General features: G+C 47.2%; 2 protein-coding genes across 3 annotated transcripts in view; one reads left to right on the top strand and one right to left on the bottom strand.

The window, feature by feature from the left end:
• Positions 1-270: 270 nt before the first annotated feature.
• Positions 271-18,192, bottom strand: LOC127529487 (uncharacterized). The gene is made up of 11 exons (XM_051933261.1): positions 17,863-18,192; positions 10,309-10,342; positions 8,035-8,159; positions 6,222-6,303; positions 5,424-5,589; positions 5,284-5,348; positions 5,013-5,089; positions 4,822-4,922; positions 4,653-4,732; positions 587-691; positions 271-498 (listed from the first exon to the last, which is right to left on the bottom strand). The coding sequence occupies exons 1-11, from the start codon at positions 17,947-17,949 to the stop codon at positions 395-397; spliced, it is 1,026 nt and encodes a 341-aa protein (XP_051789221.1). The 5' UTR covers positions 17,950-18,192; the 3' UTR covers positions 271-394.
• A 77-nt stretch (positions 18,193-18,269) lies between these two features.
• mmachc (metabolism of cobalamin associated C) overlaps positions 18,270-25,455 on the top strand; it is a 139,289-nt gene continuing 132,103 nt past the window's right edge. The window contains exons 1-4 of one of the 2 annotated variants that reach the window (XM_051933266.1): positions 18,270-18,410; positions 21,466-21,663; positions 22,143-22,295; positions 22,443-22,738. In XM_051933266.1, coding sequence (XP_051789226.1) covers positions 18,330-18,410; positions 21,466-21,663; positions 22,143-22,295; positions 22,443-22,724 — 714 coding nt within the window. In that variant the 5' untranslated portion in view covers positions 18,270-18,329 and the 3' untranslated portion in view covers positions 22,725-22,738. Of the gene's footprint in view, positions 18,411-21,465; positions 21,664-22,142; positions 22,296-22,442; positions 22,890-25,455 lie in introns of those variants that run through there. The other variant, XM_051933265.1, reaches the window with a different exon arrangement.

Raw genomic sequence — 25,455 nt, 5'->3', positions numbered from 1 at the left:
GACCACAGTTGTCTTCATGATCATCATGGTCGTCCTCGTGGCTGCTGTCCTGTACTTCAAGTCCTGGTACAATGGCAGTCAGGCCACATTTCGTCACCTCCAGGACCTGCCGATGGTCAGTAGTGATAAAGGGTGGCAGGTCCTCTGATGGACTCCAGATGTCGGGGGCACCGCTGAGGTTTTCTTTCTTTCTCTCTCCACAGGACGACACAATGGAGAGCGTGCCGCTGGCCCGCTGCACCTACTGAGTGGCCTTTTTTTCCCAGAATGCTCTGCCAAGCCTGCACAGTCCTCTCTAGGCTTTGTTTTGTGTCAATGTGACCAGGGGGGTCCAACAGATGGGAATGACGGGCATCATTCGGTCACCCAGGGAGGCTGGCGCTGCCGCCCAGAGCTACAGGTCACTCAGGTTTAGGTCTTCAGCCCCCTTGTCGACTCCTGCTTCTTCTACTTCGCTGTCCTCGAGGTCGGACAGTGATGTGGTGGTCACTCTCTGCCCTGAAACAGCAATTGAGGAAGGCAGGACACGTGAGAGCAGTTGGGGGTCTTGGTCAGCCCACGGCACAGCGACCAGAGGACGGCTTACCTGCAGCACGGCCCACGTCTGCCAATGATGACAGCTCATCAGAGCTGCTGAGGTCCCCCAGGCTGAGGTCAGGCTCAGAGTCGTCCACTTCTGATGGCGGCCCACCTAAACGACAATCATTTGCACTGCAGGTTAGGAGTCACATCTATCACTGAGAATGGACTGAAAATGGTGGCTACCAGCCCTGCGCCCAAACATCTACTTGTGCCAGGGATCATCTCCTCCTAATGTACAAGTGGGTCAGCTGTGGCATAGTCGGTGTGCCAGGGCTGAGATTGGTGGGTGCACAGAGGACATCCGTGGCTCAGCTCTTGTGACCCGACTACCTCGTCATGCAGGTCAGGTGCTGCCCACTTCGTTGTGGAAGGTGGGCACCTGAGATGAAGAACTAGTGATGAATACTGCAGCATGATTGGTCAGCCTGGCCAACTTTTAACGTGCTCACGTCAAGCCCACCCAGATATCTCGGCAACAGACTGGTGATGCCATGACAATCAGAGGACCTTAAAGAAGGTCAGAGATTGGGGCAGACAGAAGGAGGCTGAAGCAGGTAGAGGTGAAGACGACAGCCAAATGGTGTGCTAAACTGGTGCAAGGAGTCCAAGCCACACGTTGTACTGGTCAGCACACAGAGTACGGATACGAGGGCATAAAAGCCTGGCACAGCTACACGGGCAAAAGGGAGACACCGCCTCTGGCATGAGCCACTAAAGACAGGCTTCCTTTGGCTGATGCCAGTTATTTATGTTGGCAGAGGGTTGAAAGCTGCAAGTCACAGGGCTGTGAAAAAGTATTTGCCCCCTCCCAATCTCTTCTTTCTGCACATCAAGACGACGAATGGCAGCAGTAGAGACGGGGAACCTGAATGAACACACAACTCCAAATGTAAACTTTCATTATGCAAGAAACAAAGTAATACCCAAACCCCCCCCCCCCCCCCATCACCTGTGTGAAAAAGTTAATGCCCCCACAGTTCCCACCTTTGGCGGTAATAATCACAACTAAGCCCCTGCTGGAAGTCCTAGTCTGTGCTCCAATTCAGACTCATTGGTGGGTTTGTGAGTTTAAGTCCAGACTTTGACCTGGTAACTCCAGAGCCACTCAGTGGTCAACTTGTGTTTTGTTTCCTTGTCCTGCTGCCAAACACAATGATGCTTCGTGTCACAGAGAGACCACCAGACGTTCTCCTTTAGAATCTTCTAGTAAAGTGCAATTGAATAAGGACGAGTCTTCAAAGCATCTCCAGCCCATCACACAAGCCCCCCATGGAGGTTAGGCTGTCCTGCTGTCGAGCCGTCCGTCAATATTCCAGAAGGCTCAGGGATCATTCAGGTGGTTCCTACACGGACGTTCCCACCTCGCTCCTCTCCTCTCCCAACAATCCCAATCTTCCTCTTTCTTCTTGCAGTCGCCGACACTGAGCTTAGCTGAGGCCGAAGAGACCCACCATGTGTCACTGTGCCCTTGGGGTCATTTTGGCTGATCCAGAGATGCTTCTCCACCATTCCAAATGTTCTCATTTTCAGATATTGGCACTCATTGTGGGGCACTGCAGCGCGCGGGTCTTAGAAATGGTTTTGTGCTTGGCACATTCCAACACCGTATCTTCTTGAATTTGCTGTAATGGAGGCTCAGCGTTCTCCTAGAAACCCGGTGGTGAGGACTTTACTCGCAAGGTGAGGGTCTGTTTGTGCGGAGCTGTCGACCAGCAGGCCAGGCCGGGACTACCGAGCTCAGATGGCACATCAATGAACTCTGGTGGGCTTATCACACGGGCAGTGCAGGCGTTGGCTAACTTTACTACTTAAATATACGAGGCAGCAATCGAGAAATGGCTTTATGTGTCCATCTGTTTTCTAAACTAGCCAAACACAAGAATCATGGGGCGCCAGTCCATTACAGGGCAAACACACACACGAACACGGGTGCCAATTTAGGGTCACTAATATTACAGTTGGTGTTAAGTGCTGAAGCCATTCATTGTGATGAATGCACAGACAGAGTGGCCATCAATCTCCTTCTTGATAGTCCTGGGCTCGAGGATGAGCTGCCATTCTAAAAGAGCACAAGCGCCCCCTGCTGGACACAACAAGGTCATTAGAACTTTCAGACAATCTGGACGAGAAGAGGCCTGTCAGCCCAACAGCTCGCCGGTCCTGTCCACCTAATTCTTCTAAAATGTTTTCAAAATCCCTAAAGTCCTCCTGTCCTCCACACTACTTGGTCACTTATTCCATGGCTCTCTGTGTAAAGAAAAACTTCCTGAGGTTTGTACTACCAGTGTGTTGGCCATTATGGACGAAGTGAGAAGTCAACCCGAATGGCCCCCTGTATTGGCGAACTAAACAGATTGCAGGATGCGGGCATTCAGGGCAACTCGGGCACCCCTTCAGTCAGAGCGTCTCACTATTATCACTAATCTGATTAATGTGAAGGGTGAAGCATCCAACTGTGTCCCCTGTGTCATTTTAAAGTCACCGTCTGATCCACTGGACTAACTCCTCTTCATCATTTCAAACACTTCAGTCAGGTCTGCTCTTCATCTCTGTGAAGGCTCAGCTCTTCTAATCCTCATCACTCATCCCCTGTAGCCCCCCATAATCAGCCTTGTCGCTCTTCTCTAGTGCTGCTATGTCTTTATGGAGACCCCAACTGTCCCCAGTACTCCAGCTGAGGCCTCACCAGTGTGTTATAATGCTGGAGCAGAATCTCCTGTGACTTGTACTCCACACGTCAAGGCGCTATATAACCTGACATTCTGGGAGCCTTCCTAATGTCCAGTCAGTGTTCAGAGGCCACCATCATCTCCTTTATACGCCTCACCCTTCAAGATCATTAAGCACAACAGTCAGCCATCAGCCCCAGCAAACTGAGGGTCTCGGAATCTTCCATTTCGTGTTTTCGGGGTGAGTAGGAGCCGCAGGGTAGCTGAACGTAAAGCAGCACATTACTGTAATCCGAGTACTTTAGCTAAGTCATGAAGTGCACTTCAGTCGAGGGTCTTGCCATCCCACTACGGTTTCTAACTCAACTAGACCCTCACGGCCCGCGTTACATGTTTGCTTCTAAGCAGATATCCCTGGTCACAGTTACTGGGGTGGGACACACGTGGCTCCAAGTTTGAACTTCACTTTTGAGTGAGCAGAGAATGTGGAGGTGAAAATACAAAACTGTGCATTTGCGGCCCCCCACATTTCTTAAACATTCGCACAAGAATGTCAGGTAGGTGAACTCCGTCTTTACCTTAGTGGGAGCGAGACGGGTCGTCTTCTTGATCAGGCCTTTTTCAACAGGGACACCGATTGTGTTACACAATAAACAGCGCAGGTCGACGGCCCACCTGACTGAGAAGGGCTCTCGTCCAAAGGGACGCTACATGACTAACAGTTTTACCGACTCCATGCTTTAAAGATTAACTATGGGATGGAGGCACATACGCCTATGGTGTCCCCCCTGTACACATAGGGAATCTGTGCAAAATGTGGCAAAGAGAGGCCTGCACACTGAACACACACACACACACACACACACACACACACACACACACACAGATTAGATTAGATTTTTATTAAGAGTTCTTTTTAGACTTTAGGCTTCTCCTTTCTGGGCCACACTAGAAACGGCCGAGTGTCAGTCCCATCGCTGAATCGCTCAGTTCACCTTCACTCTCTCTGGCTACTAAAATACTGAAAGGCCACATGGCTGTCATCCTCTAGAGAGTAACGTCATTTGTAACGGGGTAACTGCTTTCACCACTTGAGACAAGTCCTTAGCCATTTGTAATGAGGAACGACCCCAACTCTGCAGGCAAGTCATCCGAGGGTCACTCTGGCTTTTACATGCATCCAGCGGGTTCTGCAAGCTCTCTGGCTAAAGTTCGTGCCAAATGGATGTGTGTCTGCCACCACCAGAAGAAAGCCCTTGGCCCCAAGGTGTGGTGGCCTTGTGATGCAGCCAGTGGCAGGCCAAAGGGCGAGTGTCAGGTCGCAGAAGAGGACTTGCGTGGCTCTAGGTTGATGGCTACAGTTCAACTGGACACCCCGCTGTCCCCATTGGCTTTACTCACCAGTCGGCTCCAGGGGGTCACTCTTGCAGAGGTTCGACTTCCACCCTCTCACTTCCTCCCTCAAATCCTTGATCGATGACCTGCAAGTGAAAGAAATGCAGAACAGTCGCAAAGCAAAGCAGAGGAGGAGTCACTGGGCCGAGACGGCAGTCCCACTCGACGGCGCTACCTTATCTGACTGATCTCATGCTCGGTGGTGCGATGGCTGCAGACGGCCTGACTGATGTCCAGAGACTGGGACTGGCAGCTGTCGATTAGCTTCTGCAGCATCTGTGATGACACAGAGTGGCGGTTTAGAGGACCCCTGCTGCCCACCCTACTGCTCTGGGAGACGCGCGCTGCTCCCCGGTCTGTGCCTACCTGGCTGTTCCTGTCTTGTGTTGCATTGACCTCCCTCAGGTCTGATGTGAGCCTCCCAATGTCCTCTTGGAGCCCCCCTGAGAAGACAGTAAGGCAGTGGCGTGTCATGCGCTTTCAGTGGTTGGTTTTGTAAGTGAATCTCATTGTCACACACACACAGAAGGTCCACACTTTTTTAAATGTACAGTGTGTGACAATGTCACAGCAAAGATGGTACAAAATAGCAGGAAAACGGACAAGACCTTGACAGAGCGATGTCACATTCACTTACTAATCTTCTGCTTCATGTTTGCTGCCTCTCTTTGCAGGGTCTCTGATTCTTCTCTCAGAAGATACCTGGCACAACAAGGAGCAATAAGAGTGCTTAGTAGGACGGGCTGACCCCACACACCCCCCCAGTCCCTGCCTCACCGGTCTCGGCCATCGTATTGACCTCGGTCTGCCTGTCTCCTTAGCTCCTCCTTCAGACTGTACAGTTCGGTGGACACGTCCTTCCTCCAGTCCTCTACTCTGCGCTCTAGCAGGTCCCTTGAGTCCCTCTTGCCTGCATCAAGATGGCGTAGCCGGCGGATTTCATCTGGAAGGCAGTGTGGAAGAAGTCTTTAAATGACGTGCAGTGTGAAGGGATTCAAAAAGATAGAAGCCATCACAAGCCACGTCACTCAGTGGTCAGCCGAGGGAAAATGGCTGCATATTATTAGCTTAATGCAAAAGTGAAAAATGGCTACACCTACATGGGGACAAGTGTGCAGAGAAGTCGTCCCACTGTGGTCTACCCTATAGAAGCCTTTATAACTGCAGCATCCCCTATTTTTAGTAGGAACAAGCAGTGCTGACCCTACAAAAACACACATCACTGTGGCCTAGAGATGAACGGATCCTGTCACCCTGTTACCTTGCAGCAGGGCAGGAAACTTTAGAAATGGACTGTGTGTTTGAGTCTATACTGTACAGAACCCATTTTTAAATCTGCACTCGCTGCACACCATTCATTATCAAGCATTAATAAGAAGTTCTGTGCAGCTCAGTGACAGCACACCAGCACAGAGGTCGGCCAGGCTGTCCAGTGTGGACTTCAAATCCACCAGCAAGAAGATTTGCTCCGTTTAGGTTGCCAGCCCAGTTGGTGTGCAGGTCTGTTGCATGAAATGGGGTTTTGCCAAATGAGAAGGCCTTGGCTGCGGGTCAACACCAATGCTACACACTCACCTTCAAGGGACTGAATGCGCTGCTGTTGTTGCTCGCTGTCCTTTTCCAACCGCCACACCGTGTGAGAGAGAACGTCGAGAGCCTGCGTTAAGAAGACCGCACACCGTTTATTACAATTAGTGCCAAAGTGGGGAGGAAAACACAATAAAAATCTGGCCAGACAAAACTCAACATAAAAAACAGAGTTTGTGTGTGTCTGACAGCTGCTGCTAAAAACAACTCTAACTTCTGGGTAAAAGCAAATCACAGCAGGACCACCAGGTCACAATTTCAAACCGAGGGGATGAACGAACATGAGGAGCTCTACTGAGATGAAGGCCTTATTATACAGAAGATTGGGCCTCTGTTTCTGCAGATACTCCTTCATCATGAGTGCCGTCAGGTTTGTGTTCTAATACTTGATGCATCATTTAATAATTTATCAGCTGTGGTGCCTAACTAACTCAAAACACTTTAAATAACGGGCGCTATAGAAGAGAGCTTTAGAGGATTCTACACATTTACCAGTAAAATACAACTAAAGGTATAAACGACCGTGCAGTTTGTGCGCACAGATATAAAACGACTGTGTTCATTAAATTACTAAGGCTTCAGAAAGGGGTAACACAAAAGGATAAATCTGTAATGCCACACGGCGCCCGCTGGTCTGCTTCAGCCAGGATTGTGTTCGTTATTCTCTTTTTAATGATTGGTTTTCATGTACGTTTGGTGAATGGCGTTACGTTTCTGTATTTATGAACTCTGCCTATCCTACTTGGGTCCCGAGGATGGGAGCCACCATTACTGTACATCATTGCTGAGGGACATGAGGGACATGAAGGATGCGCCCCACCTTCCTTCTGTAGTTCGGTTTAATGTGCGAGTTCCTCAGGGTTCACTGATCATTATTGTACAGATTTTTTTTTTCAGATAATTGTTCATTTTTTCTAAGATTTTGTATTCCTGATTTCTCGATACTCTTGGATTAACACTTATTGCATTAATTTCGCTTTTTTTTTTGTTGTTTTTGCTTTCTCTTTTTCTTTTGTTTATCTAATTAAGTCGTTTCATATTAAGCACGCTGTTCTGCCTTTGTCCTTTGAATCCACTAGTTTATGGCTTCCCTGTCCCTTGAAAGGCATTTTGAAGTATTTTGTAATTTTAAAAGCCTGCACCACACCTTGAAGCCTGCCTGTTGAGGTTGGGGCCAGGCTGCCTGGGGTAAGGCCTCTTTCTAGGCAGACTCCTGAAGTCCTGGTCTGTTTTTTGTATATTTTGGGCCTGGTCATTCCATTTTGCAATGGCTTCATCTTAACAACAGGAAAGAGGAAAACCCCAGCACTGTAACTGGTGAAGGTACGTATAAAGTCTGAGGTTGGCAAAATGGCTGCTCAGCCTTGACAATGCAACAGGAGGCAGGCGGGTGTGCATGAGTTTTGAACAAAGGTCTGGCACCCAATCTGTCAGAGTGACAATTCACTTCACCCAATCCTCACTTTAAATAACAAACATTCAAGAGCCCGAATCTGAAACTGGTCAGCCTTTTGACAACATGCCTTACTGCTCAGTGGGGTTAATCACAGATGTGTTTGTACTGCCACTCGTTCCTAGCATGCTACTCAAAAATGGCCCCCAACAAGACTAATTATTGATTTAAAGCAACAAGATTGCAAACATGTAACGTCAGACAGATGCGTTACGCCCAACATTAGCTTTCTTAGTTCACCACACCAGCCTATCACTGGCTGTACTAAGGTCACTTAGGTCACCATGTGTCCAGTCCATGCAGAATAAGAAACCTAACATTTAACCAAGAGAGGAGCTTCAGGAATACCCTGGATGGGGTTTCAGACAAAATTCCTTTGTTTCCAGTGGAACACCAAAGTGGGGGATGGACCAGGCTTGGCAAGGACACTTCAGGAGTCAACTCTCTTCGGTTTATTCCACCAAGGGTAGGGTCTGCCAAAATGAAAAAAAAGAAAGCAAGACCGAAATTAGAGAAATACACAGTTAGTCCACACACCACATGTAACACGGCTCTGCCAAAGAACAGGGGCACATTGTGGCAATCGTAAAGTGTTTGTGTGCACCCTTTGATGGCGCTTTGTCCACACCGGTCTTTCCTTGTGCCTGATGCTACCAGTAAAGGCTCTGGCCTGCCACGACCCACAGTTAGGTGTGAGAGTGACATGTTAGCAGTTTGGGGACTCTTGAAGGCAAAACTGTCAAGCAAATCTTGGCGTTATTATAATTACTATCTGGTCATTTCTGAGGTCTTGAGCAGTAAGCTAAAACAGGGCCCTATGATTTCTGTGATGCAGAAAAAACAGACGGAATCACAGAATTAACACTTGAAAACGGATATTAGATTTAAAAATGGAAATGTGTGGGATTTAGAGACTGAAGGGGTGACAGTTACAAAACTTCCCAATAAATTAAACGATTGAGTAACCTGTAGTTCTATCACTCAGATACTATTTTCTAGTTGAAATCAGTCGCACCTCTATCTGTTTGTGCACGTGTTTCCTGTATGGGAATTAGCTCGCTGCACGAGACAGAAATGTCAAATCTAGCAATATCAGATATCCTAACTACGTCAAAAAAACTAAAACACGAGCTTAACTGCAAAACTGAGGGCACAACAATATCTCGGCGACTTTTACAAATCTGCACAACTTTTCTGCAAGTTTTGCCAGCATACCATAGACTGGACAAGAAAAGATCCTTGCAATGACCACATCAAATCTAAAACCCACCTCAAGAACAAGAAGACATTAAGATCAAAAAGCGTTCCCTTTCAGGTAACAACAGAGGAAGCCACAAAAGCATCAGACGCAAGATGCCAGTTTGTGCCCATGTGAGTCAGACATAAAAAATGACAAAGACGCGCCCTTTCTTTATTAAGCACTGGAAACAAGGAGGTGCACTGCCAGAAAATGAGAGCCGCCGTAGTCAAATTCATTGGCCCCGTGTCTTTGAACAACACATGAACGCCGTTCTTCGAAGGATTCGTGGCAAGAAAATCTATGTTGTAGTTGATGAAGGCCCAGATAGCCAAGAGCACAGCATTCTCATCATAGTGATAGCCAAACGTTTACTCGCCTGTGTGGTAATTCTTTTATGTAGGCAGTTTGAATTGTACGTGACGTATTTACTGATAATTATTGAACTGATTCACTTATACAGGTTAACTAACCGGTAATAATAGTCTTTCCTGTAGAAACATGTTATTAGTGAGTGGCACTGGTTGTTAACGGGTTCCATTTTTAAAAATTAACAATGATGTTTTTGGATTTAATAAACGTTTGGACTGGCAGTGACAAGACACGTGACGTCCACATTTGACTCTTCCGTTATAAACTCTGCCCTACAAACCTGAGCAGAAGAGCAGGCATCCCCTCAGACGCAACGAGCCCTTAAAAGCGGGTCTCTCCTTCTTTTGTGTAAAAGTGAAGTTCACTGTCATCTCAGAAGGATTCATCAAACCAGTGTGAGCTCTTACAACTCTGGAGCGGACTCGCTGTCCTACTGGAGGATCTGGGCTCCGAACTGCAAGATAAGGTTCACTTGTGCTAGTGTGCTCTTTCATTAAAAGGAATGTAAAGTGACATCTCATTATTGATTGGTTTTTACAGCTACAATAAAACAAACCAAACAAAAAAAAAATGTAAAAATCCAAATCAAGGAAAAATAAAATGGTGAAAACCGAAAATCAAAAAAATAAAAAATAAAATGGAATTTGTAAAAAAATAAAGCAGATTCCATAGGGCCCTGCTAAAAAACGTCCCATGTGTATATGAAACAGGAACTTCTCATATGTTCATTTTGACTAAAAGGAAATACGACCAGCAAATAGTTTTGTGTTTTTCAATTTCTACAGCAACGGAAGTTTTTAGTTCGCACCTCACTCATGGCATCTGCCGCCTCAATACTCCAGAACAGTCACTTCTAAATGACCTTCAGGGCCACAGGGTCCTCCAGCCACGTAAGCGTTATGAACAGAATCCCCTCTAGTGTAGCCCCCCACTTACCTAACGAACAAACATTTCATAAAGAGACGTGCATTTCTGATTGCTGTGTGTGGGAGGGTCACAGCTGCCCCTCTTACCTTTTGGTGCACTTCCTGCTGAGATAAGTCTCTCCTGTAAAAGGGAGAAATAAAACTGTTAGACTTGGCACTGGAAATCTAATAATAATAATAATCATAATAATAATGTTATTCAGATTGCACCTTTCCCAAGTTCATTTTGTTTCACAGATCTACAAAAGGGTAGAACAGGAAGAAAAGCACAGAGAAAGATCAACCTGGACACACACTAAAATCAAACATTAGACACAATATGAACGATAAACACAAGGACCAAAGTTTTGAATTAGAATATGAGACACCGAGTCTCCATGTTGGCGCCTTCTCAGGGACTGATGCCTGTTAACTGCATGGCGTATTTCCACCGCTCTTTCGCCGAGTGCATCAGTGGCATACTGGGAAGTCCTGTCCAGGTCCTTATATTACTCCACTAGGTTCTTCTCCTTCCTCTTGCATATTTCTTTAAATCTTTCCTTCTATAACGTAATATCTTTTATTATTTGTGTCTTATGTGTCCAAAGTATTTGTTTTCTTCCTTTTGTATTTTTCACCCCTAGGGCCTCACTCAGTTTATGAATAGCCTCTTCATTAGCAATTCTCTCGGTCCACGATGGACTTGGAATGGGCCTGCAAGTCTGCATGTCAAATGTGTTTATCCTGCTTAGGATGTCTGACTTGAGTCCCCACGACTCACAACATAGGCACGTGTTGACCAAAAGTAACATTTTAGAATCCAAACCTTCAATCTGAGATTTCATTTTGTATAACAAAGGATGTAGCAGGCGACAGTCTTGAGGCTGTATGGTTGTGAGACATGGATGCTCTCCAGTGACCTGAGACGAAGACTGGACTCCTTCATGTGAGTCTCTTCAGAGGGTCCTTGGGTACCATTGGTTTGACTTTGTGTTGCTCATGGAGTCCCGAATGAGGCACATGACCTGCACTGTGAGGGAGCGTCAGTTACGGCACTACGGCCATGTGACGTGATTACCCGAGGGTGAGCCGGCTGATTGCTGAGGACCCGAGTGGCTGGACCAGACCAAAGGGACACCCATGTAACGCCTGCCTGTGGCAGACAGACTGTAAATTCTGGAGGGTGGACCATGAGTCTTCCTGGGGGGTTATCAACCAGGATCTTGAGCTGTTTTGTCATGTGGCAACATGCTGTACCAGTGCAGGCTCCCCAACCTGACCTACAAAGGATTTGTTTCATGTTTATATATATAATGTCTATTATAAAAAAAATCCTGGGAGAGAAAGACTTGGGAGACGAAAGAGATTGGCCACAGAGTGTCTCGCGGGGACCTTAAACATGAGACTTTGTGCCAAGAGATTGACCCAGGACCATCTCGTGATGACGTAGAACATGAGATTCTTGCAAAACACACCCTACTTATGATCAATATCAAATATGACAACGGGGCAGCAAAACACAGTCGTGTAAAGGCTTTGAGCAAACGCAGATCCAGGGCTCTCAGCGCATATAAAGCGTATAAGGATGATACAATATAGATAAAACGTCAATGACTAAACGAAGAAGAAAGAGCAGCGTAGAGAAAAAAATGTAAAAAAGAAAAAGAATAATTGAGGTGCAAATTCAGAAAATAAGGAAAGTAATTATCAGCCTGGAACAAGTGGAATCGAAAAAAAGCACATCCAATCGGGCTCACAATTAAAAGACAAAGATTACAAGAAAAAGTAGAACATCATAAAGACGATCAAAAACGTTGGCGCTATACACATGCAGAGCAGGTTAGAGATTATGAAAGCACTGGAATTCGAAAGGCTCAAAAAAAAAAAAAAAAAAAAGGCGCGATACACATGTAGAGAAAGTTAAAGAATATGAAAGTAGGAAAATTAGAAAGTATAAAATAAAAAGAAAGTAAAGATCGCAGTAGCACAAACAAATGGAAATTATTACTCAAAAAAGGGAAAATAATCACCAAGGACCAGGTGTCATTGAAAAACAGCAGGACTACAAAGTGAGGTCAGAAATAAAAGACAAAAAGTAGAAAACAAAGTAAAACGTCATAAAGAGGTTAAAAAACAAAAGGGGGCCAAACACATGCAGAGCAGGGCAGAGATTATGAGAACAGTGGAATTCAAAAGACTCAAAACAAAAAAACAAAACAAACGTAGGCGCGAAACACACGCAGAGTGAGATACAGAATATGAAAGCAGAAAAAAAACGACAATATCAAAAAAAGACAGTAAACATCTCAATAGCGCAAACAAAGAGAAATTATTACTCAGAGAAATAACAAATAGGTGAATAGAGATCGAATATATGGACACAGGTGATATGTCAGAAGTATGTAAATATTGTAAGGCTTTGAAGTTTAAGTCAGAGAATTTCAAAAACGGGGTTTACCTCGCATGCATTTATTGGTTACTTTGCAAAGTAAATTATGAACTGCTGATGATGTGCATTGTTTTGTCTGAGCTGAAATTCCAAACAGAGAAACCTATCCTGAATTATGTTACAAAGTCACTAAACACACGTCTCACAGACCTCATTTAAAAGATTCAGCACATTGGGACTCAAAAGATTCCAATTATTGTTTTTACCGAAGTTCTGAAATAAAAGTGAAACTAATGAAATTGCAACAATTTAAAGAAAAAAAATCTTAAGTGTGTATCCCGAAAACCAAACATGGGGGTTGGTGAGCGAAGCCCCCTAGATATATATACACATACAGTGGGGCAAAAAAGTATTCAGTCAGCCACCAATTGTGCAAGTTCTCCCACTTAAAAGATGAGAGAGGCCTGTAATTTTCATCATAGGTATACCTCAACTATGAGAGACAAAATGAGAAAAAAAATCAGAAAATCACATTGTCTGATTTTTAAAGAATTTATTTGCAAATTATGGTGGAAAAAAAGTATTTGGTCAATAACAAAAGTTCATCTCAATACTTTGTTATATACCCTTTGCTGGCAATGACAGAGGTCAAACCTTTTCTGTAAGTCTTCACAAGGTTTTCACACACTGTTGCTGGTATTTTGGCCCATTCCTCCATGCAGATCTCCTCTAGAGCAGTGATGTTTTGGGGCTGTCGCTGGGCAACACGGACTTTCAACGCCCTCCAAAGATTTTATATGGGGTTGAGATCTGGAGACTGGCTAGGCCACTCCAGGACCTTGAAATGCTTCTTACGAAGTCACTCCTTCATTACCTGGGCGGTGTGTTTGGGATTATTGTCATGCTGAAAGACCAGGCCACGTTTCATCTTCAATGCCCTTGCTGATGGAAGGAGGTTTTCACTCAAAATCTGATGATACATGGCCCCATTCATTCTTTCCTTTACACGGATCAGTCGTCCTGGTCCCTTTGCAGGAAAACAGCCCCAAACCCTGATGTTTCCACCCCCATGCTTTACAGTAGGTAAAGACAATGACAACATGACAAGTAGAGTTTTTACCAAAAAGTTCTATTTTGTTTTCATTCCTCTTCTGGATCATCCAAATGCTCTCTAGCAAACTTCAGACGGGCCTGCACATGTACTGGCTTAAGCAGGGGGACACGTCTGGCACTGCAGGATTTGAGTCCCTGGTGGCGTAGTGTGTTACTGATGGTAGCCTTTGTTACTTTGGTTCCAGCTCTCTGCAGGTCATTCACTACGTCCCCCCGTGTGCTTCTGGGATTTTTGCTCACCGTTCTTGTGATCATTTTGACCCCACGGGGTGAGATCTTGCGTGGAGCCCCAGATTGAGGGAGATTATCAGTGGTCTTGTATGTCTTCAATTTTCTAATAATTGCTCCCACAGTTGATTTCCTCACACCAAGCTGCTTACCTATTGCAGATTCAGTCTTTCCAGCCTGGTGCAGGTCTACAATTTTGTTTCTGGTGTCCTTTGACAGCTCTTTGGTCTTGGCCATAGTGGAGTTTGGAGTGTGACTGTTTGAGGTTGTGGACAGGTGTCTTTTATATTGAGAACGAGTTCAAACAGGTGCCATTAATACAGGTAATGAGTGGAGGACAGAGGAGCCTCTTACAGAAGAAGTTACAGGTCTGGGAGAGCCAGAAATCTTGCTAGTTTGTAGATGACCAAATACTTATTTTCCACCATAATTTGCAAATAAATTCTTTAAAAATCAGACAATGTGATTTTCTGGATTTTTTTTTCTCATTTTGTCTCTCATAGTTGAGGTATACCTATGATGAAAATTACAGGCCTCTCTCATCTTTTTAAGTGGGAGAACTTGCACAATTGGTGGCTGAGATGTTTCTGCAGCTTCACTGTAGTCCACCTCTGGTAAATTCAGTTGACTGGACATGATGTGGAAAGGCACACACCTGTCTATAGAAGGTCCCACAGTTGACAGTTCATGTCGGAGCACAAACCAAGCATGAAGTCAAAGGAATTGTCTGTAGACCTCCGAGACAGGATTGTCTCAAGGCACAAATCTGGGGAAGGTTACAGAAAAAATTCTGCTGCTTTGAAGGACCCAATGAGCACAGTGGCCTCCATCATCCGTAAGTGGAAGAAGTTCGAAACCACCAGGACTCTTCCTAGAGCTGGCCGGCCATCTAAACTGAGCGACTGGGGGAGAAGGGCCTTAGTCAGGGAGGTGACCAAGAAGCTGATGGTCACTCTGTCAGAGCTCCAGAGGTCCTCTGTGGAGAGAGGAGAACCTTCCAGAAGGACAACCATCTCTGAAGCAATCCACCAATCAGGCCTGTATGGTAGAGTGGCCAGACGGAAGCCACTCCTTAGTAAAAGGCACATGGCAGCCTGTCTGTCCATCCATCCATCCATTGTCTCCCGCTTATCCGAAGTCGGGTCGCGGGGGCAGCAGCTTGAGCAGAGATGCCCAGACTTCCCTTTCCCCGGCCACTTCTAGCTCTTCCGGGAGAATCCCAAGGCGTTCCCAGGCCAGTCGAGAGACATAGTCCCTCCAGCGTGTCCTGGGTCTTCCCCGGGGCCTCCTCCCGGTTAGACGTGCCCGGAACACCTCACCAGGGAGGCGTCCAGGAGGCATCCTGATCAGATGCCCGAGCCACCTCATCTGACTCCTCTCGATGCGGAGGAGCAGCGGCTCTACTCTGAGCCCCTCCCGGATGACTGAGCTTCTCACCCTGTCTTTAAGGGAAAGCCCAGACACCCTGCAGAGGAAACTCATTTCAGCCGCTTGTATTCGCTTGGCAGCCCGTCTGGAGTTTGCCAAAAGGCACCTGAAGGACTCCCAGACCATGAGAAAGAAAATTCTCTGGTCTGATCAGACAAAGATTGAACACTTTGGTGTGAATGCCAGACGTCACGTTTGGAGGAAACCAGGCACCATCCCTACAGTGAAGCATGGTGGTTGCAGCATCATGCTGTGTGGATGTTTTTCAGTGGCAGGGACTGGGAGACTAGTCAGGATAAAGGGAAAGATGACTGCAGCAATGTACAGAGACATCCTGGATGAAAACCTGCTCCAGAGCGCTCTTGACCTCAGACTGGGGCGACGGTTCATCTTTCAGCAGGACAACGACCCTAAGCACACAGCCAAGATATCAAAGGAGTGGCTTCAGGACAACTCTGTGAATGTCCTTGAGTGGCCCAGCCAGAGCCCAGACTTGAATCTGATTGAACATCTCTGGAGAGATCTTATAATGGCTGTGCACCAATGCTTTCCATCCAACCTGATGGAGCTTGAGAGGTGCTGCAAAGAGGAATGGGCGAAACTGGCCAAGGATAGGTGTGCCAAGCTTGTGGCATCATATTCAAAAAGACTTGAGGCTGGAATTGCTGCCAAAGGTGCATCGACAAAGTATTGAGCAAAGGCTGTGAATACTTATGGACATGTGATTTCTCAGTTTTTTTACTTTTAATAAATTTGCAAAAACCTCAAGTAAACTTTTTTCACGTTGTCATTATGGGGTGTTGTGTGCAGAATTCTGAGGAAAAAAATGAATTTAATCCATTTTGGAATAAGGCTGTAACATAACAAAATGTGGAAACAGTGATGAAGCGCTGGGACTGTATATATATATATATTAGTTTTTACTGACACTAAGGTGTCAAAGTGGTCATCAACCATCCTGCCCAGGTATCTGTATTTATGAGCTTGTTATATTTGAGTGTTGTCCCCCAGGTTTTGATTAACAAGCCCATTCGAGTTCATGGAGCTGCCACTGATGTTGAACAAATCACGCCAACTCTTCTTGAACATCATATCTGAGAGTCAAAGTCTCAAGCATCTGATGTGCTCAGCTACTCGTCTGCATTTCACATTTCACATCAGTGACATTAAAGTTCCTGCATTTTTAAAAACAACTAGCCTGGCACTTGTACCACCACAGCAAAGATAAGGCTGCTTGATCCTACTCTGTCAGACCTTAAGAGGAGCCACTCCATGAAGGCTGTGGTCATGTCATCCCTCCTCAGCCTTGGACACACTCAACCACCACATCTTCCTTGCCACCACTAAGATTGCCCTCAGGAGATCGGAGTCCTTCCTCTTGGGCAGATCCTTCTGTGTGCTCTGGCAAGAAGAGAAGTGAAGGGTGCACTAGGGGTGCCTCAAGCAGCAGTGCTGGCCCTCTCCTCTTCTCTCTAGACTCTTCCTCATTTGGTTCCATCATCCCGTGCTACGGTTGCTGAAATCAGGTTTATGTCGGAGATGCACAGGCGTACCTGTTGTTCCCTCCACAGGGCCACATGCTGTCTATGAGAATCCTGCATGTCTAACTTATATAACAACCTGGATGAAGGAGCACACCATCTTCAGCTCAACCTGGCAAAAATGGGCCTCCTTGTTATCCCAGCTCCTCCATCTACTCAACACCCTAATTTCTGTTCAGCCTGGCTCATTATCGCCAATAGCTGCCAAGTCTGTACGTAACCTCGGGGTGGTCAATGACCTTTCAGAGGCCATGTTGCAGTGGTCTCCTGAGCTTGCTCATTCGCTCCATACAACATCTACAAGATCCGACCGCATCGGACAGAGAACACAGCCCAACTGTTGGTCCAGACTTTGGTCTCGTCACATCTGGACATCTGGAGTACCAGCACGCGTCACCGAGCCCCTGCAGAAGATTCAAATGCAGGGCACGTCTGGTGTTGAGCCAGCTGAGATGGGCACATGCCACTCCTTTCTGTCTTACTTTCAAATCCTTGCTGCTCGCCTACCGAGCAGTCAGCGGCTACACACACGGGGACATTTGGGTGGCCCTCTGCTCCTTCTCGAGCACTCGTGTCTGCTGCTGCTGCTGCTGCTGCCATCAGATCTCGGCCCAGACGAATGCGCTGCCCACCTCCACTCGAAATTCCTTCTCGTGTTTAAGAAGCCCCTCCTGGTCGCCCAGCTTCTCTCTGTGTTTCATAACCTAAATATTAGTTTTGTCAGTCAGTCACCGCCTCTTGTCACACTTGCTCCTGTACAGTCCCCCAGACTGATGCCTGCTCAATTATGTTCCCGTGTTTTGGAAGTCGCTTTGGACAAACGCGTCTGCTAAGCTCATAAATGTAAATTGTCTGCAAAGCACTAGCGGCCGGCAGCAGTAACATCGCCTTCAGCGATGTCCGCGTCTCATCTCGCCTTTCATTTACGGAGTGGACCGCCGGCGCCGAACGCTTTGTACTCACCCGGATCCGCTCCGTGCTGCCGTCTGTGGCCGACATTATGGACTTCAGCTGCAAGTCCCACGTCCCCGAGGAGCCGGACACAAACATATCCTTACGAACGGTCAGCGCTGGTAAGCTGCTGCGATTACTTCAAGAGCGCGAAAAATCAAGTGGACGCCGCCATGTTCCCTCCTCCCCAGTGAACACTTCCGTCTGCAATCGCCGGGTCGAGTAACTCCACTATCGTTTAGCTTTGTGCACAATGGCTTTGTCTCCCGGGGCTCCTGTGATGACGCTACGATAAGGTTGTTAACGAAAGAAACAAAAAGATTTTTTGGAAGTTGCCATGGTTAAGCGTCCGGATATGACGCACACACCCTGCGCCACCAGGTCGAGTCACGCGTGTGTTTGTACGCATGCGCGCGCTGTAGGGGGAGCATGCGCAGAGTGCTGAGCAGGAGCATACCTGCCTTTACCTTCACCTCCACATGGAGTTGACCGGAGGAGGCTGCGAGGAGAGGCTGCGCCGGAGTTTGTCGTCTTTAGGATTCGAAATCTACCCCTTGAAGGTATGAAGAGTGCATAACGTAGGATTTTATATTATATGTTGACTTTTTGTTAAAAAAAATGTATGTTTTATGAGTTATGGATCACCATACAGTATGTGAAGAAGTTATCTTCTATAGAGTAGTGGGGGCTATGGCCGTCTTAAGCCACTGAAGCCCCCCACCTCCTATCTCCCCTGTCCATTTCTGAACCCATCCTGTGTTTATGTCACTTCGGGCAGCTGTGTTGTTAATGGGTTTAAACAGCGTTCAGCCGTAGGGCCATCACGTCGTTTCTTTCTAAATAATAATCTGCTGATCGTATCCAGTCAGTCAGTTCAGTCTCATTTATGCTTACACAATTGCTTTGCCCTTCCATTTATTTCTAGAGAAGCGATTGTCTTGTTTTCTAATCTAATGACTAACTTCGCTAATTCACCAGGAGAGGGCACTGCTGTGTGAGCTCTTTGTGCCCACACTCTGCCTGGCATTTGACTGACTTTCACTGGGCATCCGAGCGGCAGTCAAACAAGTAAAAGAAGAAAAATAGCAAAATCTATGAGATTAAGGAAGCAACGCCCTCCGGGTCAAAGTGAAACTGGAAAGGCACGCCTAGTAAAAGTCACGCAGGACATTTCTCTGTTTTAAGATGGACGAGAAAGTCACAAATTCAGCAGCGCTTCTCAGTTAGAGGTTAGGGTTAGAGTGGTGGCACTGAGGTTAGGGCCAGAAGTGACTCTACTCCATCGGGCAGTGCCCTTAACCTGTATGACGTTAATCTGCAAGCAGGTCCTCCAATTTACAGGGATGACTTGGGGGCAGGACCGGCCCTAACAATTGCGGGGCCCTATGCGAAACGGATTGCGCGGGGCCCAGTCGGGGTAGGGATAAGGATAATAAGTGAAAATTAAGATTTTGTATTAGAAAATAAATTCGTCTTTGCATTTTATTCATTCTTTACTAAGTACAAAATCACGATCAAATTAACTTTACTTTACGAGCCTTGCGTGTAGCGAAGTCATACAGTATATCATCAAAATTTTGTTTCCTACATAGATCACGCTCAATAGCAAGAATTGCCAAATTGTTCAATCTATCTTCGTGAATTGTTGACCTCAAGTAATTCTTGATTAGTTTGAGGCGCGAGAAGCTTCTTTCACCAGATGCCACAGTGAAAAAAATGAAAAATGAACAAAATAAAGTATTTACTGAATTATTACGTCGTTATTGCATTTGATTACGTGATTTAACGTTTGAACGACAATTTGCATTTGATTATGTCACGTTTGCATTTGATTACGAGTAAATAAAATTTAAAAAAATACCTTAAGTCTACCAATTTAGGGGAACTTGAGGTAAGATGAACCACTTTTTAAAATTCCTTGTCAAATCCACATTTTTTGCTTTTTGCCAGTAATTTTCAGTCAAATTATTGTTAATGATCTGCATATGCATGCGCTTGTCGCTTAGGGATGAATCGGTACGTTTTGAGCAAGTGTTTGTGAAAAAAAATTTTTTTTATCTTACCCCTACTACGGGTAAGATGAAACAATCGTTTGGGTAGACGAATCACATTATTTTATTTTGTAAAACTATCTTAAACATTTGAAATGAGAGACTATTCATAAAACAAATTGTATAAAGATACAAGTTGACGTGCCGATGATTCTATGGCTGACTGTTAACAAAGGGTGGGTTATCAATGTACAGGATCTTCGAATTTTATACAACGCTTGTTTCTGAGGAACAAGCTTTACTCACCGGTGAAAAAATCTTCGTCTGGCAGAAAAGAGAAAATTTAAACCACTGCCGGTAAATTTCAAACTATTCATCCAAAAAATCGATAACATCATCTCCATAAATAGCTCCTCCTATTTGATTGGTTTCACTGAGCTGAGCCATCATAAGGTTAAGAACGGTGTCTGTTTCATCTAACCCCAAGTTCCCCTAAATGACGAGTTTAGAGATAAAGCACCCGAGCAGCTACAATTTTTTTTCAATTTTATTTACTTGTCGTAATCACTTGAAACAACGACGTAATAGATAAAAAACACCCTAAAAACATAAAAACAGAATAAACACGCTGACCTATACATGATTATAAGTCATAATGGTTTAATTGAATAATTTACACCTAGAATTAGCGCGGGGCCTATGAAAGTGCGGGGCCCACTGCGGCCGCATAGGTTGCAGTGGCCTAAGGCCGGCCCTGCTTGGGGGTAGGTGGCAGGATTGGCAATCCAGTCGGGTCCCAGTCCAGGTGGGCATCAGCGCATACTCTCTCTCTCTCTTCTCTTCTGAACTTGTTACACTTCATACAGCGCAATCTGTGTGAGATACCTGAACGTAACTCGACAGATTTGTGTGAAGAATAAGTGCGGCAAACAAAGTGGGTCCGCAGGGGCAGACAGACAGACAGAGGGGGGCTTTCACAATCAGCACTTCATGCATTACACGCAAACGCACCTACAAATCCCTCGAGCCAGCCCCCCATTCTAGCCGAGATGAACGTGATGCAGTCACTTCTTATTGGTGTCTGAGCTCAGGACTTGGAGAAGCCAGAGTACCCTGAGCTGAGCCGCCAGTCTGAGCCCCCCATCTGACAGCAGTGGCCCAAAGTTGGTCAACAACGGGGCGATCCTGCAGCGAGCGGCCATCTTCTCTTCAGACTGCGGGCAGAGCGCTGTGCTGCGTGTGTTCAGCCCACCCATGAGCCGTCGTGCTCGTGTTCCGTCTGCTGCGGTTGCCTTTCATTTTTGATTGGCCCTCCTCACTCGGGTCCTAATCTAGGATCCTGAGTTGGTTTGTCATGTGGTGGGTGCGGTGATGCACCGTATCAGCGCCTGCTCCTAACCTCCTCCTCCCCTACTTGGCACTTTCCATCCGTCTTTTTTGCCCGGGTCCCTGGTGCCTTTCCAAGATGGGGCACAGAGCTGCTTGGCTGCATGTTACTTGGCACAGTCAGGGGCTCACTAATCGCACGTCCCCCTCAAGACGCTGCTGCTTTGAGGAGTCTGTTGGTAATGAGGGGTCTGCAGTGTTAACTCGTTGAATTTGTCTTTCTTTTGAACTCCTAAAGATCAGCTGGTACAATGCGGTCGTCTCGGCCGATTTCAGCCTCTCCTACCCAGAGGACACCTTGGCGCTTGTGGTTCTCAGTAGCCCAGGGATGTTTGAGAGGGCCTTCCAGCCTTTCCTGAAGAACTTGGATTTGGAGAATGTCAGAGACCCCATTGACCAGTGTGTGGCCCATCACGTCACTTGGGCCGTCAGAGAGGTGAGTGGGTTTGTTTCCCTCGGGTCACATGAGCAGCTCCTCCTTTTCACTGGACAGGGCACTTTTTGGGGTGCAGATGCGTCACATGGTCGGTTTCTGGAGTGTGGAGCTCCTCTCAGGCACACTCGGTTGTTTTTAACCTTTTTAAAAATCCGCCACTAATTCATGCCAATAGCGTGGGAGACCAGTTTGGTACCCGGGACATTTCAGACACTTGTAAGAGTGCGTGTCCTCGTGAGTCGCAGGACCTGACGTCTGACACTCGCACAAACGGCACAAACGTCAGGTGAGGACAGGCGTGGAGTTAGAAAGAGCAACAAAGCTTCACACCCCCACAGCTGTGCCCTCCCAGAAGGCTTCAGCTCATCTGTACCTCCGTTGCCCCCCATTGGTTTAACGCCACCTCAGCAGTGGCCAAGTTGCTCTGTGCCCTGGTTCTCTGTGTCATGCGCTCCTCTCTCTTGTCTTTTCTGTTGAAGGAGTTCCCTGGCCAGAGAGTGGACGTCATGTACGACTATGAGGTCCTCCCAAGCCGGAAGCCCAAATTCCTGGCACAAAGTGCTGCCCATGTGGCTGGAGCTGCCTACTACTATCAGAGGAGAGATGTCACCAGTGACCCCTGGGGAGAGAAGGTTGGCCTCACGGTTGTCCTCGTCTGTGTCATTCGTGTCACCTCGGGTGCGCCTCAGATGTGGCCTCCTTTGCCGGGTGTCCTTGTGGATTTGTGATGGCCCCGTCATGGCCGCCCCACTAATGCTGACGTTTCCTTGTTCTTGCAGAAGATGTTTGGCGTGTGCATTCATCCCCGTTACGGGGGCTGGTTTGCAGTCCGAGCCCTGCTCGTGTTTCCAGATGTGACGCTCCCAGAAATGCTCCCCAAGGATCCCCCAGATTGTGTGCCGTCACGTGAGAAGAGGATCGAGTTGCTGGAGCGTTTCAACTTCTCCTGGAAGGACTGGAGCTACAGGGACATCATAGCTGTGGAGGAGCGCTACTCCGAGGAGCAGAAGGCCTATTTTATAACTGTGCCGGCAGAACGGCTGCAGCTTCTGAAGAAGTGACCTCCGGCCCTTGGGTCACATGTCTCTGTAGTGAAGGACTAATCAGAGACGGAGCCAGAGCGCCATCCGGTGGTCAGAAGAGTAGTCGGGGCATCATGGGGTGTGGAGTCTGCTGCCACAAAACAAAAGTGCAGGAGGTGAGCTGAGAAGACGAGTGCCAACGTGCCAGTCAGCTGGGGGCTCAGGTGGTCTGTGGCTTCATTTAAAGTGCTGAACCAAGCGACTCCAGCGAGTCTCCATGAGTGACGGTGGGCCGGTGGATCACAAGCCGACTGCGTGTGTGTGCGTGTGTGTGTGTGTGTGTGTCCCGGCCTCTGTGATGCCACCGCTGCTGCTGCTTCTTCTTGGTCTTACGCCTCATGCACTTGTTTTAACTTTTTATTTAACAAACTAACCATTAAAAGAAAACTCAACCCAATCGAGTGGAAGTCGTCAGTTCTGGAAACTCTCTGTGAAAACGGGCAGCACAGAGCGCCACACACTGGCCCACCTGAAGTGGCACGGCGCCTGCCTGTAAAGTGTATTCGCCCCCTTGGTCGTTTCCACGTTTTCTTGTTACGCCACATTGAGCCGCCAGCCACTTGACAGCAGATCACCAGAGAAAGACGCGCTTGACGTCGGCGTGAAGGCAGACCTCTGCCAGGTACGTCACATGCAGTGAGCATCCACCCCTTCAGGTCACTGTTAAGTACACGCTGGCCCCGAGTCTGTCCACTCTGCCGTTTCCCTGTCCTCCTCGCTTTCTCGGGTGTCATGGTGGTCCACCATTCGTCAAGCCCAGCCAGGAATTCTCCATTGTGTTGGACTCTGATGTGGCCACTCCAGGGCTCCCAGTGTCGTTGTGTCTTTCTGTTTGGTTCCCTGCAGACCCCAACAGGTTTTCCTCCAGGATTTGCCCCTCACAGGCCTTCCAGGTGTCCTGAGGGCCTGGCGCTGTGTGTGTGTGACGTGCTGTTGAGTCGGAGAGCCACGACGCTCGACCACATGACCTCCTCCCAGTGGACTTCTGTCCCACGTGTGTTGTCCTCGTTAGTCTCCTGTGAAGCAGCCTGGGTGACACAGTTGTTGTCTGTCCAGTGGGAGCCCCTGTAGCCCGTCACTCCTTCATGGTCCTCCTGGTGGCCTTCCTCACTCGTTGTGCTCACACTCTTCTCTGTTTCTTCACTGGATATTCAGTGACTCGGACATTTTTCTTGTCTCCATCCCCTGACTTGTGCTTTTCGTGTTCTTGTGCCTTCAGTGTGGAGGTCAGACCCTCCGATCCAACCGATGGAAACAGGTGACCTCCATTGAAGTCCTGATGGGATTTCTAAAACTAAAGGGGCCGCAGCAGTGATGTTTTTAGGGGGTGCAGTCCTATGCTGCAGACTGTGACATCCACATTTTAAGGTGGCTGCAGTGATTTTACATCCAAGGCTAGCTCAGCAATTTATGAATATTTTTGGTCAAAATTATTGACATGTGGGACGGGACACTTGGTGACATCAGTCATTCTGGGTTGTGCCCTGGGGATGCTTAAATGACATTCTAAGTTTAGTTAAAGTTTGTGTTGACCCTGACAACAGGCTGAGGTCCTTAAGGTCACCCATGCTGGCCTGCAGCACCTCAGGGTGCCATGAAGGTGCCAGGCTGGCTGGGGTTAAGGCTTTGTGTCACTGCAGGATTACATTCAGAGCTTAATCATTAAAAAGATGCAGAGTGTCATCACTTGAGCAGTCTCTCAATGTCACCATCCCCAAGTGTCACCTGTAGGTGGTCTACACCAGGATGTAAGGCTCCAGTGGACTGTACTGGTTTGCTTTCAAACAGGAAGGCCATGCTGTGAGAAATCAAAAGGAAACAAAGATGGAACAGGGACAGGCCAGCAACCACCAGGGGTCCTCTCCTTAGAGGTCCCCCCACACACACACACACACACACACACACACACAGAGTTAAGTCTGCCATTTCCATACACGTCAGGTGAATTCTTTCAAAGTCCCCTTCGAAGCCCCCCACAAACTCTTAACTTAGGTTTATCGTATGAGGGGTCTACACTGTGTGGGCCAAAGTCATTTTCTCCACCGATTGTCACCTCTTATTGACTGGGTCACAAGCTGACACACACTTTTGTTATCTGGGCTTGGAAAATTCTAGAAAGTGATGTGAAGGCTTCAGGCACCAAGATAATTGACTCCTGCTAGCCTAACTGGAGTCAACATGTGGACGGGCGTTAAGGCCCACCGTCCAACTCGCTGCCACTTTACTTGACACACAAAAGAAATAAGCCAGGACCTAAAAACCCAAATGTGGACCTTCACAAGTCAGGTTCATCCTTGGCAACAATTCCCAAATGTCTGAAGGGGCCACATTCATCTGTACAAACACCAGGGGACCACCCAGCTGTCACAGCAGTCAGGAGGAGATGCATTGTGTCACCTAGAGATGAACGGACTGTCACAAAAGTGACAATCAACCTCAGAACAGCAGCAGAGGGCTTTGTGAAGATGGAGGACTGAGGTAGGCGAGTAGCTAGGAGTCTGACATCACCTGACAGGAAGAAGCCCCCTGCTCGAGAGGTTAGGAGTCTGTGCTGCACCCACCACATGACAAACCAACTCAGGACCCCAGATTAGGATGCGAGCGCAGCCTCAGGTGACACCACAGCACCACACTTGGAACCAGTGTTTTTTTTTTAAAATATGGTGGCCTATTCTGCCACAAACCCCCAGGTTTTTCCCTGCATGTTTGA

The sequence above is a fragment of the Erpetoichthys calabaricus genome, chromosome 10, assembly GCF_900747795.2.
Source record: "Erpetoichthys calabaricus chromosome 10, fErpCal1.3, whole genome shotgun sequence".
Classification (NCBI taxonomy): Eukaryota; Metazoa; Chordata; class Cladistia; order Polypteriformes; family Polypteridae; genus Erpetoichthys; species Erpetoichthys calabaricus.
This window is presented reverse-complemented; position numbering and strand designations above follow the sequence as displayed.

Coding starts and splice junctions, on each gene's coding strand:
- LOC127529487 (XM_051933261.1), bottom strand. CDS start 17,949: ATGTTTGTGTCCGGCTCCTCGGGGACGTGGGACTTGCAGCTGAAGTCC. Junction 10,343..17,862: donor GCAGCACGGAGCGGATCCGG/GTGAGTACAAAG, acceptor TCCCTTTTACAG/GAGAGACTTATCTCAGCAGG. Junction 499..586: donor AGACGTGGGCCGTGCTGCAG/GTAAGCCGTCCT, acceptor TTGCTGTTTCAG/GGCAGAGAGTGACCACCACA.